The 19,219-nt window shown below is 46.8% G+C and overlaps 1 protein-coding gene across 1 annotated transcript in view; it reads left to right on the top strand.

The window, feature by feature from the left end:
* The window catches only part of Cdh3 (cadherin 3), a 44,789-nt gene extending 31,973 nt beyond the window's left edge, over positions 1 to 12,816 (top strand). Inside the window, exons 9-16 of the mRNA XM_047530015.1 lie at positions 153 to 338; positions 2,108 to 2,349; positions 2,979 to 3,124; positions 3,864 to 4,088; positions 9,196 to 9,402; positions 10,366 to 10,496; positions 10,824 to 10,970; positions 11,886 to 12,816. Coding sequence (XP_047385971.1) covers positions 153 to 338; positions 2,108 to 2,349; positions 2,979 to 3,124; positions 3,864 to 4,088; positions 9,196 to 9,402; positions 10,366 to 10,496; positions 10,824 to 10,970; positions 11,886 to 12,095 — 1,494 coding nt within the window. The 3' untranslated portion in view covers positions 12,096 to 12,816. The remainder of the gene's footprint in view (positions 1 to 152; positions 339 to 2,107; positions 2,350 to 2,978; positions 3,125 to 3,863; positions 4,089 to 9,195; positions 9,403 to 10,365; positions 10,497 to 10,823; positions 10,971 to 11,885) is intronic.
* Positions 12,817 to 19,219: the final 6,403 nt, after the last annotated feature.

Below are 19,219 nucleotides of genomic sequence, written 5' to 3'. Positions count from 1 at the left end.
TAAGGGTATTGGTGGCCCAGGAAAGGATAAGGGCCATGGGGCTCCCCAGAAGGAAGATGGAGGACACATGGCTGCTGAAGAGTAGAACAGCCTCTAAGTTTCCTTTCCTGCATCAGTCTCTGCTCATTGCTCTGTGCTTCCCACACTGACAGTATGAAGCCCGAGTGCCAGAAAATGCAGTGGGCCATGAGGTGCAGAAGTTGACAGTGACTGATCTGGACGTCCCCAACTCACCAGCATGGCATGCCAACTACCGCATTGTGGGAGGTGACAGTGGGGACCATTTTATCATCACCACCCACCCTGAGAGCAACCAGGGCATCTTGACAACCAGGAAGGTGAGTCTCTTTGGACTTTAAACAGAGGCCACACCCAGGGCAGCCAGGACTGCAGCCTCCAGGACAAGGGGGCACCGCCTACCTTGAGCCACAGGCGAGTCACTGATTCAACTGAAGCAGATCAGGGGCATTCTTTCCAGAACCCAGTGTCCAGAGGCCACCTACAGAGTCTTCTCTCACAGAGAAACTCGGTTTTATTAGAATCAGGCTAATTTTGCATTTACTCTGCAACACACATCTAGGTATTTACACAGTAAAAAGTTTCAAATTACTTAGTAGGCCAGGTGCAATAGTGCACACCTATAATCCAAGTGGCTTAGGAGGCTGAAGCCGGAGGATCACAAGTTCAAAGCCAGCCTCAACAACTTAGCAAGACCCTGTCTCAAAAAATAAAATAGGCTGGGAATGAAGCTCAGGGTTAAGCACACCTAGGTTCAATCCCTGGTACCAAGTAATAATAATAATAATAGAATAAATAAATAAATTACTTAGTAGGCACATTTTTGTCTCTCAAAACTCTTTTTTTTAAACTTTTGTGAAGTTTTATTTTTATCAGAGAATAGGACAAGATTTGGGTAAAAAAAAGCTTTGAATAAAATTGAAGCTTCAAGAAGATGGGACTGGGGTATAGCTCAGTTGGTACGGTGCTTATCTTGCAAGCACAAGGCCCTGGGTTCAACCCAGCACCACAAAAAAAAAAGAAGGTGGGTCCCGCTGGGCACATGCCTATAATCCGATACTTGGGAAGTTGAGGCAGAAGAATTACAAGTTCAAGGCCACCTGGGCAACTTAGTGAAACCCTGTCTCAAAATTTAAAAGAGACTGGAGAGGTAGCTGAGTGATAGAGCACCTGCCTAGCATACAATAGGCTCTGGGTTTGATCCCCAGTACTTCAAAAAATAAAAGACTATCTTGGGTTAAATGTCCCCTTCTTCTGATAAATGTCCCTTTTACACTGTGAAATGAAGTTCATTTATAATCTAACTTAGCTGAGTTATAGTTTTTAGAAAAACAGAATGCCCAACTATAAAATAAAGGAGAAATAGGAAAAATTACTGAATATAAAACATTTTGAATATAAGCTTTCGGGTTCAACTACACTAGAAAACAGTGAAATAGTTACTTGCATCATTTTGTAAATCATCCAAATATGGTAGGTACCGTGTGTCATTCTGGCAATGCAGAACACAAGTGGTATTGATGTCTTTTCAGAGCAGTGACCAAACTCTTGAAAAAGTCCTGAACAAATTAGGAGCTTCTCTCAGAAGTTGCATTCCTAGAGAATTAGTATATATTAAAACCACACCAAAAACTTGGTTTATATGTAAAACATATTCTAGACTCTAATTATGAACAGGTTTTTCACACCCACAAATGTATGAATGTCTAAGGGGATATTGGCAAATGGCATAGGACAAGGGGTCAGTTCTTTGTGTCTGTAACTTTGTGGGGCCTGGCATCCCCACCCCAGCCTATAAATGACAGTGGCACACTTAGTCAGGCTTCCATAAGTTTCTAAACTCCCTAGAGGGGTGTCACCACCCCATTGGATACCAGTATTCTAGGTCTTACTAAGCTTGTTGCCTTTGGGGTGATCCGAGAGACCCCACTAGATGTCTATTCAGGAAACAGAGGAGACTTTGGGGACAGGGAGGGCTCCACGTGAGGGATGTTGCTGTGGAGGGGCCTCATCCCCTCACTATGGGCCCTTTCCTTCTGATGCCCACAGGCCTCCTCACAAAATGGTGGTTCACGTTCTTCTCTCCTAGGGTTTGGATTTTGAGGCCCAAAACCAGCACACCCTATATGTAGAAGTGACCAATGAGGATCCCTTTGTGGTGAAGCTCCCAACCTCCACAGCCACCGTAGTGGTCCATGTGGAAGATGTGAACGAGGCCCCTGTGTTTGTCCCACCCTCCAAAGTCGTCGAGGCCCAGGAGGGTATCTCCATTGGGGAGCCTATCTGCATCTACACTGCACAGGACCCAGACAAGGAGGATCAAAAGATCAGGTACTCCTCGGGAACTGACTCCCGTCAGCCAAATGTACCAGTACGGTTGGGTGGGTTGTTCTGTAACCGTAAAGATTGTTCAGCTTGGTCAGGTATAGAGCATATGCCTATAATCCCAGTGGTTCAGGAAGCTGAGGCAGGAGGATCATAAATTCAAAGCCAGCCTCAGCAACTAAGTGAGGCTCTAAGCAACTTTACCCTGTCTCAAAATAAAAAGGGCTGGAGATGTGACTCAGAGGTTAGCACCCCTCAGTTTAATCCCCAGTACCAAAAAAAAAAAAAAAAAATGTGCAATATTTTGAGTATCACTCTTGCACTGGACCTCTGCTTCCTGCCGTGCTGAAGACAAAAAACCCTGAGTCAGGGCTGGGGATATGACTCAGTTGGTAGAGTGCTTACCTAGCATGCACAAGGCCCTGGGTTCAATTGAGTCGAGGTTCAGGGGGAAGGTGTGTCCTCTCTCACTCACATATCCCTGCTGGGTCCCTACCTGCTGTTTTAGTCTCCATTTCAATGAGATACATTTCCTGTGTGATCCTGCTTAGGAGGCAAGAGACCATCTGCATTTGGCCTAAGGAGGTTTGAATGATGACACTAGAATTCATGTGACCCTCCTCAATTCTTTCCAGCTACCACATCTTGAGAGACCCAGCAGGATGGCTAGCAATGGACCCAGACAGTGGGCAGGTCACTGCTGCAGGCGTCCTAGATCGTGAGGATGAGCGGTTTGTGAGGAACAATGTCTACGAAGTCATGGTCTTGGCCACAGACAATGGTGAGAGCTTCCTCCCAGGTCTTCCACATGGGATGCAGGTCCCATTGGTCCCCAGGTCACATGACATAGCCTATTCCCTCAATACAGAGGATGGTGGTGGGAACAGGTACCACCAAACCAGTCAGGAGGGTTGAAGGGGGTCTTTCAGGGGAGTCTCCTAAAGACTGTTCCCAGGGAGATTGGCTATGATTATGATTATGATTTTTCTCATACCCAGGAGTCAGGAGAGGTCCTGAAGACTCCATTCAGCCTAAGTTTTTGGTTCACTGAACCCTAAATTGACCTTTAGTTTCCCCTTATATTTGAATAATGGAATACCTAGAAAATACCATGATTGATTAGTGATATCATACCACAGTCAGTGGGGGAGTATGATATAATTGCCATCTCTACTTAGCACATAGGTTCCCTGAAGCTGATCTGCAAACACCAGACTAGCTCTGAGGCAATCAATAGGTTTCACTCTGTGATAGATTATAATGACTGTTTGGGTAAAGTGACTGCAGCTGTTCTATGATAGGTTGATAATGTCTGCATTGGCACATGAGATGACTTGATTTCCATGTATTTGTCGTCATTGGCTTAATCTATAATAAAGCTTGGACATGGAGGGACTTGAGAGGTTAGGGCAGGAGTCTCTCTGAAATGGATTCAGTCAGTTTTAGGGTAGTTTAACATCAGTTCATCCACCAACCAAGGGCACATGCTGAAAAGACATCATATGTGTAATTATAAACAGGAAACCCTCCCACCACTGGAACAGGAACCCTTCTCCTAACCCTTACTGACATCAACGACCATGGCCCGATTCCTGAGCCCCGTGAGATCACCATCTGCAACCAAAGCCCTGTGCCTCAAGTGCTGAACATCACGGACAAGGACCTGTCCCCCCATTCTTCCCCTTTCCAGGCCCAGCTCACACATGACTCAGACATCTACTGGATGGCAGAAGTCAATGAAAAAGGTAACTGAGTGATAGTACCTGGTGGATACCAGCTCTGCTGGGTGGGTGTCTGCCCCACGCACACATTCTTATTCTAGCATCTTGTGGGTCACAGATAATGATCTCCACAAGAACATCAATCATATGCTGTCTGTAGGCTAGGGTTGTAGCTCGGTGACATATTGCTTTCTTAGCATGTACAAGGCCATGGATTTGATATCCAGCACCACACACAAAAAAAGCAATTGGGCCTAGTGGCACAGGCCTGTAATCCCAAATACTCAGGATGCTGAAACAGGAGGATAGCAAGTTTGAGGCCAACCTGAGCAATTTATCAAAACCTTGTCTCAAAATAAAAACCATTTTAAATGGGCTAGGAATGTATCTCCGTAGTAGAGAACTTGCCTGGCATATGTGAGACCTGGGTTCAATCCCGAGTACCACCAAAAAAAAAAAAAAAAAAAAAAAAAAAAAAAAAAATCCAGGCATGGTGGTGTGCTCCTGTAATCTCAGCATCTTGGGAGGCTGAGGCAGGAGGATCACATATTCAAGGCCAGCCTCAGCACCTTAGTGAGACCCTAAACAACTTAGCGAGACTCTGTCTCAAAAATTTTTAAAAAAGAAAGGCTAAGAAAGAAGGCTCAGTGTAAAGGGCTCTAATGCAAGCCTTTGGAATCTCATAGAAACCCTGAAAGATGTTTCTAGCACATCCAACCTTTCTATACAAATGGGAAAAACAAGGCCCAGTGAGAGAGGGAATGACTTGTCCAATATTACTTAACAAGAGTTAGGACTCCAAGCCTGTCGTGGTACTTGCCAGTAATCCCAGCAACTCAGGAGGCTCAGGCAGGAGAATCGCAAGTTTGAGGGCAGCCTCAGAAACTTAGTGAGCCCTCCAAAAAAATAAAAGAACTGGGAATGTAGCTCAGTGACAGAATGCCCATGGATCCCCAGTACAGGCTGGGAATGTAGTTCAGTGACAGAGCACATGCTTGGCATGCTCACAGCCTTTGGTTGGATCCTCAGTACTGCAGAAAGTAAAAGGACTCGGCACAGCAATCGTGGCTAACGCTCTCTGAGCAGCTCAGTGGGCCAGACACCACTGCACATGCCTCACCCTGGACTCTTATCCCCACATCAGTGTTATGAAGAAGGTACTGTTGTCTCCATCTCACACATGTATTTTACAAGTGAGGAAACCAAAGCCTACAGAAGCTTAAACATCTTGCCAGGCATTATGGCTAGAAAATAATTGCATCAAGGTTTTAGTCCAGGTATCTGATGTATGATATTCTGCTTCCTACCACTGATTGAACCCTGGCAATATGCAAAAATTTTTTCTTTTTTTCCTTATTTTATCTTTTTTTTTTTTTTTCTTTCTTTGGTGCTGGGGATTGAACCCCCAGACCTTATGCTTGCAAGGCAAGCACTCTACCAACTGAGCTACCTCCCCAGCTCCTTATTTTATCTTTTTAACAAACTCTGGTCAGCATTTTCATCCCCACATCGAGATGAGGATGAGACTTGGGGAGGTTAAATAGCACGCCCAAAGGCAGAGCATGGGTGGTAATTAGGAGTCGAAGCCAGGCTTTGAATCTAGAGCCCTGGCCCTCCTGTTCCCACCTACCTCCCTGTCCTGCCTCTCTCTAGGCCACCAGTTTGGAAGTTCTTAGCCTTCAGGATTTTTCAGTTGTTGTATAGACTGGAGAGGAGTGAGTCTGACCCTGAGTGCCAGTAAGGCTACAAGAAAAACTGCCTTACCTTGGCTTAAGGTGCTCCAAGAGAGAAATGGAGAATCAGTACATTCAGTTTCTACCCCAAAGAAACCAAATAACCCAGTTTCTGTTACTGCTGCTAAACCCAGCTCAGCAAGAACTCAGGAGACCTGCTTCAAACACCCAATCATCTAATTTTTTGATTCCTGTGATTTGAATGTATATATCCACCTTTCCTTTGGGGAGTCCAAATTGGTCTCCTGTCACCCCCTTGTGGCCTAGAAGCCATGTTTTCCTCCCTGAGTATATCATGGAAGAGCTCAAACCTTGGAACCAGAATGCCTTGGTTCAACACTTGACTCCTCCATTGATTTTCACCAGCTTTGTGACTATGCAAGTTATTGAACCTGTGCCTCAACTTCCTTATCTGTGGGATGGGTCAGTACTTGTACCTACTTCCTTATTATGATGTAGTAAATTAAATATTATGAGGATTAATTAGGTGAATACATGAAAGTCCTTACTTAGTTCATGTGAGCAGTCATCTTCAGGGCCTGTGTTTCCCAGTAGCATTCTCAGATCTGGCTCTCTGGCAGTGGGAGCATCATGCCCAAATCCCCAAGAGACCAATCCTTGAAATTAGTATTGATATCTGGTTTTCAGTGTTAATTTACTTTTTTGCTTTGCCCTTGTCCTTGTTATCAGGGAAATATATCCACACTTTACATATGTAACTTTGGGCTAGTTACTTGACTCCCTCAGCCTCGATTTCTGCTTTTGTAAAATGAACTTAATTACATTACTTGCCTCTCAAAGTCATGGTGAGGGTTAGGGTAGGACCTGGCAAATGGTAAGCATCCATTTATTCACTGCCACCATCATCATCAACAGCAACTGAGAATCGGCCCTAGAGCATGGTGCCGATGTTTGGTGACATATCCCGTGTCAGCCTCTCCACATAGTAGACCAGACACTCGGTTTGCAGAAGTATCTCTGCTTCCCACTGCTAAGTGGGAACAGGGTGAATTCTACCTCTGGCCTTCTTACTTAGAGTGTACGAAGTCTTTTAACTAGAGGTGCCTTAAGGTCAGCGCTGAAATAGTCTGGTGAGCCTGAAGGGTGGGGTTAGAAACTCAGAGGTTGGTCGTGATTACCCCAGTGATTGGGGGGTGGGGAGTGCCATGATGTTGGATTTAGTTGTCATCGCATGCTTACTTGGAAATAGAGGTATTTCATATTTCATCGTGCCAGGCACAGTGGTGCACTCCTGAAGTCCCAGCGACTCTAGAGGCTGAGGCAGGAGGATCACAAGTTCAAGGCCAAACTAGGCCACTTAGTGAGACCCTGTTCCAAAATAAAAAATAAAAGGGTTGCATTGACTAAAAAAATAAATAAATAAATAAATAAAAGGGGCTGGGGATGTGGCTCAGTGGTTAAGTGCCCATGGGTTCAATCCCGGGTACCCCCCCCCACACACACACCCAAAAAATTCAGTTATGTAGTTGAGGTATAAATGTTTATTGTAAGAACAAAATAATAACTGGGCACAGCGGCGCACACCTGTAATCCCAGCCACACAGGAAGCTGAGGCAGGAGGTAGTACAAATTCAAGGCCAGCCTGGCAATTTAGCAAGACCCTTTGTGTTCGTCAGCTTTTTGTTACTGTGACCAAAACACCTGACAGGAACAATTTAGAGAAGGAAAAGTTAATTTGAGGCTAATGTTTCAAAGGTTCATTCCACGGTTGGCTAACTCCATTACGCTGGGCTCAAGGTGAGGCAGAACTTCATGGCAGAAGGGCATGGCAGAGGAAAGCTGCTCAGCTCATAGCATTGGGAAGCCGAGAGAGAGCATGCCAGGGGTGCAGCCAGATATAATCCCCCGGAGCACACTTCCAGTGACCTACTTCTAGTCACGCCCCACCTGCCTGTAGTTATCACCAATAGTCCATTCAAATTATTTTTTTAAATATTTTTTCAGATGTTGCTAGACCTTTATTTTACTCATTTATTTATATGTGGTGCTAAGAAACAAACCCAGTGCCTCACACATGCTAGGCAAGCACTCTACCACTGAGCCACAACTCCAGCCCAGTCCATTCAAATTATTAATCCATCAAATGGAGTAATGTACCATTAATCCAGGTTGTAGCTCTCACAATCACTTCACTTTTGAACATTACTACATTGCCTTACACATGAACTACAACCAAACTATGATACCCTATTTCAAAATTTGTTTTTTATCTTTCTTTTTTTATTTTTTTCTTTTTGGTGCTGGTGATTGAACCCATGGGTCCTCTACCACTGAGCCACATGCCCTATCCTTTTCATTTTTTATTTTGATACAGGGCCTCACTAAGTTGCTGAGGCTAGCCTCAAACTTGGGATCCTCCTGCCTCAAACCTCCTGAGTCACTGGGATTGTAGGACTGTTCCACCATGTCCAGCTTCAAATTTTTTTTATAAGGGCTGGGAGTGTGGCTCAGTGATGGAGCACTTGCCCAGCATGAACAAAGCACTGGATTCAGTCCCCAGGGTCCAGTCCCCATTACCACGAAAAAAAAAAGGCAAAATGATGCACTAATAAGAGCTGGGAATGCAGCTCAAGGGTAGAGCAATTGCCTGCCATGCACAAGGCCTGGATTCAATCCCCAGCACTACAAGAACAATAAAACAAAATAATTCAATAACAAATGATGGTGAACAGTCAAATAAGAAAACAAGTGACTGATTAATATGAATATTAAATGATTTAGGTCAATTAGGAAGAATGATATATTCTTTTGTGGCAAAGAACAGTCTAGGAGCTGATGTGTTGATAAATGATTGGGTCTATAGCACATAACTGTTAGAGCTCTCATTTTAAAAATACTGTCATTTTATTTTATTCATTTATTTTTGCAGTGTTGGGGGTTGAACCCAGGGCCATATACTAGGCAAATGCTCTGCTACTGACTTACATCTGCAGCCCTTTCTTAAATTTTATTTTGAGACAGGGTTACTAAGTTACTCAGTCTGGCCTCATATTTACAACCCTCAGGCTCCTGAGTAGCTGGGATTACAGGCATGTGTGCTACTGTGCTTGGCAGTTGTTGATTTTTTTTTTTAATTGAATGACAAATTAATTTTTATATCCTAATAATTCTTTCTGAGACAATGAATTTTGCTTTAACCAAGTATTAATTATTTTTTTTTTTTTTGGCGCTGGGGATAGATTCCAGGATCTTGCATATACTAAGCATGTACTCTACTGCTAAGCTACAGTACCAACCCCAAATATTAATTTTTGATACTTGGCCAAAGGCTGTTTTCAGGATATTTCTCTCTTGCTCAAATGCAAACCTCCATCATAATGTATTCAGTTCTCATCATTTATGGCATCCCCAGACTAATAAATGATCTATCCATCCAGGAGATACAGTGGCCTTGTCCCTAAAGAAGTTCCTAAAGCAAGACACGTACAATGTACACCTTTCTCTATCTGACCATGGCAACAAGGAGCAGCTAACAGTGATCAGTGCCACCGTGTGCGACTGCCATGGCCATGTGAAGACCTGCCCCCAACCCTGGAAAGGCAACTTCATCTTTCCCGTCTTGGGGGCTGTCCTGTTTCTGCTACGTGAGTACCACACACCTTCCCACTCTGATGTTGGAATAGTTAAGAGACCTGATTCTATTTTGAACTGTGACCAAAAAGCCACCAACATTGCCCATCCATTCCTTAAACTTTAAATTCCAGGAATGTCATTCCGTAGACATACTTCTGGAGCTTCTGGGTTGTGCCAGGCATTAGAGATACAGTGGTGAGCAAATAGATGTGGTCCCGCCGTCATGTCCTCTCAGGCTTGTGGTTTCTTGTGCATTAGTCATACCAGGAATTTGTTACAAAGGCAGATTCTCAGGTCCCACTTCAGACCACCAGAAAATTAGGGGTAGGACTCAGTACTCTGTTTCAACAAACTCTCAGGGAAGCCGGACATGGTGGCACTTGCCTGTGATCCCAGCTACTCCTGAGGCTGAGATAGGAGGATTGCCAAGTTTGAGGTTAGTCTCAGCAATTTAGACTCTGTCTCAAAATAAAAATAGAAATAGCTAGAGATATAGTACAGCCATAGAGTATTCCCTGGGTTTAATCTCCAGCACCATTAAAAAAAAAAAAAAAAAAAAAAAAAACCCAGTATGGGAAGTCTGACAGTAACTGACACAGAATTATAGTGGGAAATGGGAAGGAAGGGATTATGTGAAACCTAAAGGTAAAGCCGTGTATATGCATGGAGAGTGGGTCCTGTGAGGAGAGAGTCCATGGAAGTTTCCAAAGTGGGAAACCGCTGGGTATATTTGAGAAACACAGAAGAGGCCAATGTGGTTAGACTTTAGTAGGGGGAGGGGGACATATGCCAGGGCCAGGTCACGTAAGCTTTGGTAAGTAGTTGGGTTTTTCCTAGGTGCAGGGAGAGCCACTGCAGTGTGTTAAGCTTTGGCTGTTGAGTGAGGCCTCGAAGGCTGAATGGGGCTCTAAGGGCTTGAAATCTTGGCTGGCCATGTGGTTGGGGGTAAATATTCACTTTTCCCAATTCTTCAGTCCTCCTGCTGGTGCTCCTCTTATTGGCGAGAAGGAAGCGGAAGGTCAAAGAGCCCCTTCTGCTCCCAGAAGATGACACGCGTGACAATGTTTTCTATTATGGTGAAGAGGGTGGTGGTGAAGAGGACCAGGTGAGCCATTGGGGTCTGGGGTTTTGGAGGTGGAGGCCCTCAAGGCAACTGGCAGGGGTTGTTAGGTCAACTAACTAACCACATTAACTACGTTGACCAGTCCTGAAAGAAACTTCAAGCAGGATTGACTATTAGCTCCTCTTCTGAGGGGATATGGTCCATCACTGGTCTCTGTGGCACAGCCAAGTGGACCTCAGTCAAATCTGTGCTTATAGTAATTTCTGACATTATCAGTCTTCCAAGACCTACCCATGAACCACAGCATTCAGGGTGAAGTGTAACTGGTAGAGAGGTCTCACTCCTGTGTTCTCATTTGTTTTCCTGAAGGATTATGATATCACCCAACTCCACCGGGGTCTAGAAGCCAGGCCTGAGGTAGTTCTTCGCAATGATGTTGCACCAACCTTCATCCCCACACCCATGTACCGGCCCCGGCCAGCCAACCCAGATGAAATCGGCAACTTCATCATTGAGGTAAGACATGGCCGACCAGCCTAGCATAGCCCTTTAATCAAGTCTAGCACCAGCCACTCAGGAAAACAAGCATGGCCCTGGAGTCTTGGCTCTGGGTTTGAATCCTGGCTCCACCACCAATCAGCTGTATGATGCTTGAGTATTTCTGGGCTTCTGTTTCTTACTCCATAAAATCTAGTTTTGCAGACTACCTAAGAATGGATTAGAAATCATTTGTTCATTTATTCAAACATAGCAGTTGTTAGGAAAGACTAGCTGGGTTTGAATTCTAAAGATCCTAGGTGATTCCAAGTAGAGGAAAATTTGGAATCTCTTGTGAATTACTTCATGATTGAACGAGGAAGCTGATCTGGCTAGGATCTGGGCTTTAATTCTGGAAGTAAATCAAATATGCAGAACCAGCAAACTAGACATATGGGAGGTCTGTGATATGAGCCCAGCATAGCAGTCAATGATTGGCAGTCCTTAGTGGCAGAAAATGAGAAAGAAAAAATTCGGTTGAAATTCACAACTGGGTGGGGCACATTCATCTGAGGCAGTGAACAAAAGCCTGGGTGGGAGGTCAGGCGGCTTTACATATATTCGTTTATTCCTCTAAAGCTGTGGGGTATTGCCATTCTATAGACAGGAAACAGAAGCAGAGAGCAGTTAAGAGATGCCCAAAGTCCCAAAACCAGTGTGTGGAGACTGAGTTCAGGCAGAATGTCAGAGTCCCTGCCCTTCACCACTGATGTGTGCAGTCCTGAGCTGCCATGCTGAGTCCCTGGACTAAGCGCTTTCTAGGCACTGTTTCATTTCAACCTTCAAAGCCTTGAAGGAGAGGAAAGCTGACCTGGCGCTGAGGACAGGGAGGCTCCGCAAGGTCCTCTGATGACCTGAGCCCTCGAAGCTGACTCCTGCTCTCTTTTGCCACAGAACCTGAAGGCAGCCAACACGGACCCTGCAGCCCCACCCTACGACTCCCTACTAGTGTTTGACTACGAGGGCAGCGGCTCTGACGCGGCCTCCCTGAGCTCCCTTACGTCCTCGGCCTCTGACCAAGACCAGGATTACGATTATCTGAACGAGTGGGGCAGTCGCTTCAAGAAGCTGGCGGACATGTACGGAGGTGGTGAGGATGACTAGGCTGCCCTGCCAGGAACAAAATGTCAGGCCATAGCAGCCTCTCGAAGGGGTCTCAGTCCCCACTTAAGCCAAGGACTTCAGAGCTTGTCAAGAAGAGACCTGAGCAACTTGGAAGGAAGAGGATGCAAGTCCGCCGTGAACAGGTTGGATCTAAGCCCTTCAGTGTGGAAGGATGTGGCAGACGGACTTCACTCCTGACCACCTCGCAGCCTGGGTCAGGGTTGCCTCAAGCTGAATTTCCAGATGTTTCTTTTCTGCCATAAAGTGCTCAGCCCAGCGTCCTGGGCCTGGACCTACTCTGATCTCCACGATGTCTTTCTCTCTGGAATGGACCCTTATCTTAGAAAGAGGCCTCTTATTGCACCCCATTTTTTGTTTTATTTTCGTGGTGCTTGGAATTGAACCCAAGGCCTTGAGCATGCTGGGCAAGAGCTCTCCTGCTGAGCTACACCCCCAGCCCCTGGGGTTTTGTTTTTGTTTTGTTTTAATGCTGTTTTCAAGTCTTCCCAGTGTCCTCTCAGCCCTCCAGAAGAGCAGCCTGCCAGGTTTACTGCCCTCGTGTATCCCTGAGGCCTCCCACTTGGATGGATCATTGCATTTTTATACTGTGTGTGTCTAGGTTGTCCTGTATTTTTTACTTTCCCTATTGTGTGCTGTAGAAGGTGATGACAATCGTATAAATGTACTAGAACTGTTTTTTATTAAAGGAACTTTTCCCAGAGATGCCAGGGGAGTGAAATTTTTTTATAACTTCTTTACTGAAATCTAAGTCCCTCACCACACCATTTCCCCATGCTGAAGGTTCCTGTCAATGGTCATTACCATTTTCAGCACTGGGCAAAGGGAGTGAGCTCTTCCTCCCAGGAAGCTCCGGATTCACCTGCATACTCAGGTGGGCCCAGTGAGGTTAGTATGGTGGAGGGGTACAGACCTGTCTCCTCCCCTGCAAATTCAGAGCTGCTCCTCTATGGCAGAACCATTCACCTCCTTCCCCTTGGGCTGAGTGCCACCAGAGCCCAGGTGAGGATGTGTAACCTCCGTCTGCCTCAGATTTTCATTTATAAAGTGGGGAGTTTTATAGTGATTAAATGAATTAAGATCTGGTGCTGGGGCTGGGGAGATAGCTCAGTCGGTAGAGTGCTTGCCTTGTGAGCACAAGGCCCTGGGTTCGAACCCCAGCACCCAAAAAAAAAAAAAAAAAAAAGATCTGGTGCAAGGATTGTGCCATTTGTTAAGTGGAAACCACTGCTACTTAGAACTTTTAGATCCAGATGGCACTTTACTTCCATTATTTCCTTTAAACATACCCTCATACTCAGTCTCTGAGGAGGTTTCTCTGCTTTAAAGAATGGCCTCATGGTGGGGTTTTTGTTTTTCTTAATACCTGGTTACTATCAAAAGCAGGCAAAACAAACAAATAATAGTAATAATACAAAGTGAGAACCCACCCAGAATGTCAGGGAAATTGGAACATTTCTGATAAGACCCAGGCTCAAATGCAGGAGTAAGGATGAGGCAGTAAGGATAGAACGATTCCATTTGTGCCTCTGTTAAAGGGAAGTTCAAATTTTTCAGCTAACCAAAAGAATCTGAAGTAGAGCTAAAGGAATTTCGAGGGTTGAAATAAGTATTTCCTTCTCCAAGAGTAATCAATTCTTTTTTTTTTTTTTTTAATTAATACTATTTATTTAGGTACTGGGGATGAATCCAAGGGTGATTTACCACTGAGATACATCCCTAGCCCTTTTGTTTTTGAGATGGTCTCACTAAGTGGGACTGGCCTTGAACTTGTGATTCTCCTTGTCTTAGCCTCCTGAGAAGCTGGGATTCCACTGTGCCCAGTAAGAGTCACTGATTCTTCAAAGCAGTACTACTCAAAAGTCCAGTTTCTGACCCAACAACATTAGCCCCACCTACTGAATCGGGCCTGCAGTGTGGTTTAACCAGCCTCCCGGTGATTCTAACACAAAGGTTTTTCACTAAGGTTCTGACAGTTGAGGTCCTTGGATGGAGAAATCAACAGGGACTCTAGTGCCTTAGCCTTCTGCCAAGTCTGCTTCCTGCCTTTCCTACCAAGCCACAGCTCCTGCTTCCCACTGACTCGGATTCCCCACTGTCAGGGACCTGCTTTGGCTGATAATCCCCCTCCACCAGGGCCCTGCTACTCTTGCTGATAAGGGGGTACGGGAGGATTGGGTGTCCCAGCCAGCTGCCTCTGCTGCTCTTATCTTCAACTCCCTTCACAGAAGCCTGAATGAAGCAGGAAACCCTATCTTAAGCTACAGTGAATCCTAAAACCAAACAGCCACTGTTCACCTGGACTATTTTCCGGAGACTTTTGGAGAGAGTCGAGGAGGAAAAGCAGCCTTCCCCACCTAAGCCTGGCCTCTGTGGATGCACCTAGATTCTCCCAGTGATGGAGCCAGTCACCAACCTCTGATTTGGAAAGAATGGGCCTGAAGCTGAGCACTGTGGTGTATACATGTAATCCCAGCAACTTGGGAGGCTAAGGCAGGAGGATCGCAAGTTCAAGGTCAGCTGCAGTACTTAGCAAGGCCCTAAGCAACTTAGCAAGACCCTGTCCCAAGACGAAACATAAAAAGGGTTGGGGACGTAGTTCAGTGGTAAGCCTGGGTTCAATTTCCAGTACCAAAAATTTTAAAAAGTAGAACTTTACTAGAAGAAGGGACTGGGTGTCCAGAGACCTGCTGCCTCAGCCCCATCCTTCCAGTGTGTCTCCTTACAAACCCCAAATGCAGAACATTTTGAAAACTGCCCCAATCTGCTGTCATTTTGCAGGAGGAAACACTCCAAAGAAGGGACTCCTCAGTCCCCTCCAGCAGAGCCTGAGACCAGCCAGGCCCGGTCACACCAACAATCCTTTTTCCTTCTCAAAGGGGTGTAGATAATTTCCCTTTGCCCAGGCCCTTGAGAGGCACCAGCAGGGTGGCTCTTGTCCCTGGAAGGTCAGCAGACACCAAGAAGACCCAAATTCCTGTTCCCACCCATGCTAAGCTTCCTTAACCAACAGGGCAAAGACCCAGCCAGGGAACTGCTAAGGGATGGCCAGTTAGGGAGGGTCCCTGAAGTCAGTTGGGTCATGAGGCTGGCACTGACAGGATGGAGGGCAGTTCCCTGGGAAGCCCCTTAGCAGCACATGCCTTGTGTGTCCAGTTCAACTCCGTGAGCCAACTCCCCTCAGATTAAAGGAGACGCCTACCTCCCACTGAAATAGCCCACCAGAGCCCATTACAGTGTCTCATGTCTATGATCCCAGCAACTTGGGAGGCTGAGGAAGGATTGCAAGTTCCAAGGTTAGGCTCAGCAACTTAGTGAGGCCCTAAGCAACTCAGTGAAATCCCTTTTCTTTTTTTTTTTTTTTTTTGTGGTGCTGGGGATCGAACTCAGAGACTTGTGCTTGCAAAGCAAGCACTCTATTGACTGAGCTATCTCCCCAGCCCCCTTTTCAAATTTTTAAAAATGGACTGGGGGATGTAACTCAGTGATAAAGTCCCTCTGGGTTAAATCACCAGTACTCCAAAATTTTTAAAAACGATTAAAAGCGACTGGGGATGTAGCTCAGTGGTAAAGCACCCATGGGTTCAATCCCAGTCCAAAAGAAAAGCCCACCCGGGAGGCATGGCTCAGAGCACAGGAGCGGAGCCTGGCACTCCCATGCCCAGGCCTTGGACAAATCACTGCTCTCTGCCTCACTCGCCTCCTGCTCGAGAGATCCGCCATTCTTGCCATCGCTACTAATGTGGTCGTCGAGGGACTGACAGGACCAGTTATTGCTCCTTTTCTCCACATTCACACCCTGAGTGGAGACTGCATTCCAGGAGGAATTCTCAGAAATTCCCAGACGTGGGGAAGTTCAGTGCTCAGGCGGCTGTGGTTTCCTGAAAGGCCCTTCTCTTTGTGCCCAGCAGAGGGCATCACGCACCCGGACCACAGCCGCAGCCAGCACCTCCCAGCCTGGCCCGCCAAGAACCACATCTGTGGGAAGAGAACAGTCGCACCGGCTGCTACGGACCTCGGAAGGGAGTCCGCTGTGTGGCAGGAACTGCCATGGGCACGCGGAGGAGGGCGGCGATGGTGGTGGCGGGTGTTATTGGGCTATGACTGCCAAAGCCTTCGCACACGCGGAGTCCTTGCCCCCGCCATTGGGAATTTAATTGGGAATTAAACTCAGGATTGCCTTACCACTAGCTACATCCTCAGCCCTTTTTTAAAATTTTATTTTGAGACGGGCTCTTGCTAAGTTGCCCAGGCTGACCTTGCATTTGCCTCCCAGTAATCCTTCCGCGTCACTGAGATCACAGGTATGCGCCACCATGCCTGGTACCTTCTCCCACTTCTTAACCAGGCAGAGAGGATTTACAGTTAGGCTTTTAAAAGGAAATTGGGAGTCTCAGGTCTGTAAGCCCAGCAATTCAGAAAGCTGAGGCAGGAGGATCACGGGTTCCCCAGGCAGCCTGGGCAAATTAGCAAGACCCTAAAAAATAAAAAGGGCTGAGGATACAGCTCAGTGGTAGAGAGTTCCAATGTTTTATCCCCAGTGCCAAAAACAAAACAAACAAACAAACAAAAAAAAAAAAAACAGCCAGGGCTTTTGTATCTGTTTAATGAGTTTGTGTTCTGTGCCTGGCACTTTCTAGGTTAAAAAACAAAAACAACAGTCCCATGTGGGACAAAATATGTGTAGGGCCCACACCATGTGCCAGGGATGCAGGTTAAAACCTATTTTGAGTTAGGCGTGGTGGCACACAACCATAATCCCAGAGACCAAGGAGGCTGAGATGGGAGGATTGCAAATTCCAGGCCAGCCTCAGCAACTTAGCAAGACCCTGTATCAAAATACAAAATTTTTAAAAGGGCTGGGGATGTGACTCCATGGTCAAGCACCCCTGGGTTCAACTGCTGGTACCAAAACAAAAAAAAAAAGAGCCTGTTCTGAGTTCCTTTGTGGAGGAGCTTATCCTCACAGGGATCAGGAAGCCAGGTTTGTATCTGGATTCTGGTACACAAGGGACTGGGGGGACTGGGGGAATCCCACCCCAGGAAGCATGGCCGCTCCCTCCTCTTCCCACCCAAGCTCCACCCTGCACTTTGAGGGTCCTTATGCACACGTGTGTGGACACCCCAGCCCATGCATCCCAGCTCTGTCCACTAGTCACCCAAAACAGCTTCCACTGACCACTCCTTGGACCTAGGAGTACGCAGGTGGGCTATGCTGGCTGTTCCCTCAGGACAGGCCTGGGGAAGACCTGGGGCCATTTGGGCAGGAATGATCTAGAAGGTAGTGGGCAGGGGTAGGTTCTAGTAGTCACAACTCCTTAACTTTATGGAGAGGGGCATAGGGACCAGAGCAGAGCCCTCTAATGCTCAGGGCAGAGGCCCTTCCTGCGTAACCTAAGGAAATTCTCAATGGGAGGCAGACCATTAACAAGACAAATCAATGAAACACACCATGTGGTAAAAGATAAGGCCAAGGAAGACGGGCATGGGGAAGAAGGAGCTGGAGTGGGGGAATCACGTCCCCAGTAGCCAGGGAAGGCCTTGTTGAGAACGTGGCATTGGATGGAACACCTGTAAGCCCCGCTACTTGGAGGCTAAGGCAGGAGGATCGAAAGTTCAAGGTCAGCCTGGTCAACTGGGCGAACCCCGCCTCAAAATTTAAAATGAAAAGTACTAGGGATGTGGTACAGTGTTTGCCTAAATGCCTGAGGCCCTGGGTTCAGTCCCCAGCACCATAAGCAAATAAGTGACTGAAAATAAAAAGACCCACATTCGGTAGGAGGTGAGGTTAGAGAAGTAAGGACACTGGGCCGGAGGCATGGGCAAGGGCCAGGCCCAGTCCCACAAAGCCTGGGAAAAGACCTGACTCAGCTCGACCCTGGAGCTGGCAAAACCTGATTCTTCCTCTGAGCCATCCTCAGTCACTCAAAGGGAGTCTGGGGCCTGTCTGGGCCTGTGGGCAGCTCCAGCGTTGGCAGGCAGGAGCAGCAAGATTCCTTTCTCTCTCTCTCTCTCTCTCTTTCTCTCAGCCCCACGGCTGAATAGGGACCCTGTCTGAAAGGACCACTAATCTAAGGGGGCAGTCCTTGAGGTGGTAGAGGTGGGGGCGACTCAGCCTGACCTCTCCCAAGGGACTGAAAGGAGGCCCCAAAAGGGATATCAGAAGAACACCCAGTGTTCAGCGCCAGGCCTGACGTGCACTTGTGTACTTTGGAGCCAGAAGTGCCAGCCGCTGTTATTGCTGCTGCTGGTTCTTAGGCCCTCTCCACGTTAGCGGGAGTTCGAGCTGCCACCCCTCAGCTGCCCAGCACTCCTGTGCCCTCTGCCTGGCGAGCTGCAGGGCTCGGCAGCCCAAGAGGAATCTGAGCAGAGATGGGTGGGTCAGGAATGTGGGGCTCGGTTCCAACCATTTCTTGTCCCCATTGCCTTCCAGGAAGTCAGTCCTGGTGGCTGATAGGGCAGGGCAGAGAAGGCCTCAGTGTGTCACCCCAGGGAATCTGAAGTCCAAGGCACTCTGGGAAACCAATGCTAACTGATTACAAAGTTAATTATTCTTTGAACATCATGAATTAACACCATGTGCCAGACTGTATGCTAAAGTTTCTCTATAAATCAAAACCAGATTTCCTCAGGGTCTTTATATTTGTCCTCCACCAGGTATGCCATTCCTCCAGCCACCTCTTCGTCCCTGTCCCTCTTTCAGACATCATGCAAATGCCAACTTGTCAGACTTGCCATCCCTGGATTTACCCCCGACTCTTTTCTTAAGGCAAGGTCTTCTTAAGTTGCTCAGGCAGGGCTCACGTAATCCTCCTGCCTCAGCCTCCCAAGTAACTGGGACTACAGGTGCATGCCACCATGCTTGGCTGGATAACCTTTTGAAATGTACAACGCTGCACCACCAGACTTTACTTTTTTCATAGCATTGATTCACCATATTGTACTTTTCTTCTTCTTTTTTTGCAATGCTGTGGATTGAACCCAGGGCCTTGTGCATGCTACTCAAGGACTCTACCATTGAGTAGAGTCCTTGGGACTCTACTACATTTCCAGCCCTTGTTAAAATTTTTGAGATAGGGTCTGACCTTGAACTTGCAATCTTCCTG

Source organism: Sciurus carolinensis, chromosome 16 (assembly GCF_902686445.1).
Source record: "Sciurus carolinensis chromosome 16, mSciCar1.2, whole genome shotgun sequence".
NCBI lineage: Eukaryota > Metazoa > Chordata > Mammalia > Rodentia > Sciuridae > Sciurus > Sciurus carolinensis.
This window is presented reverse-complemented; position numbering and strand designations above follow the sequence as displayed.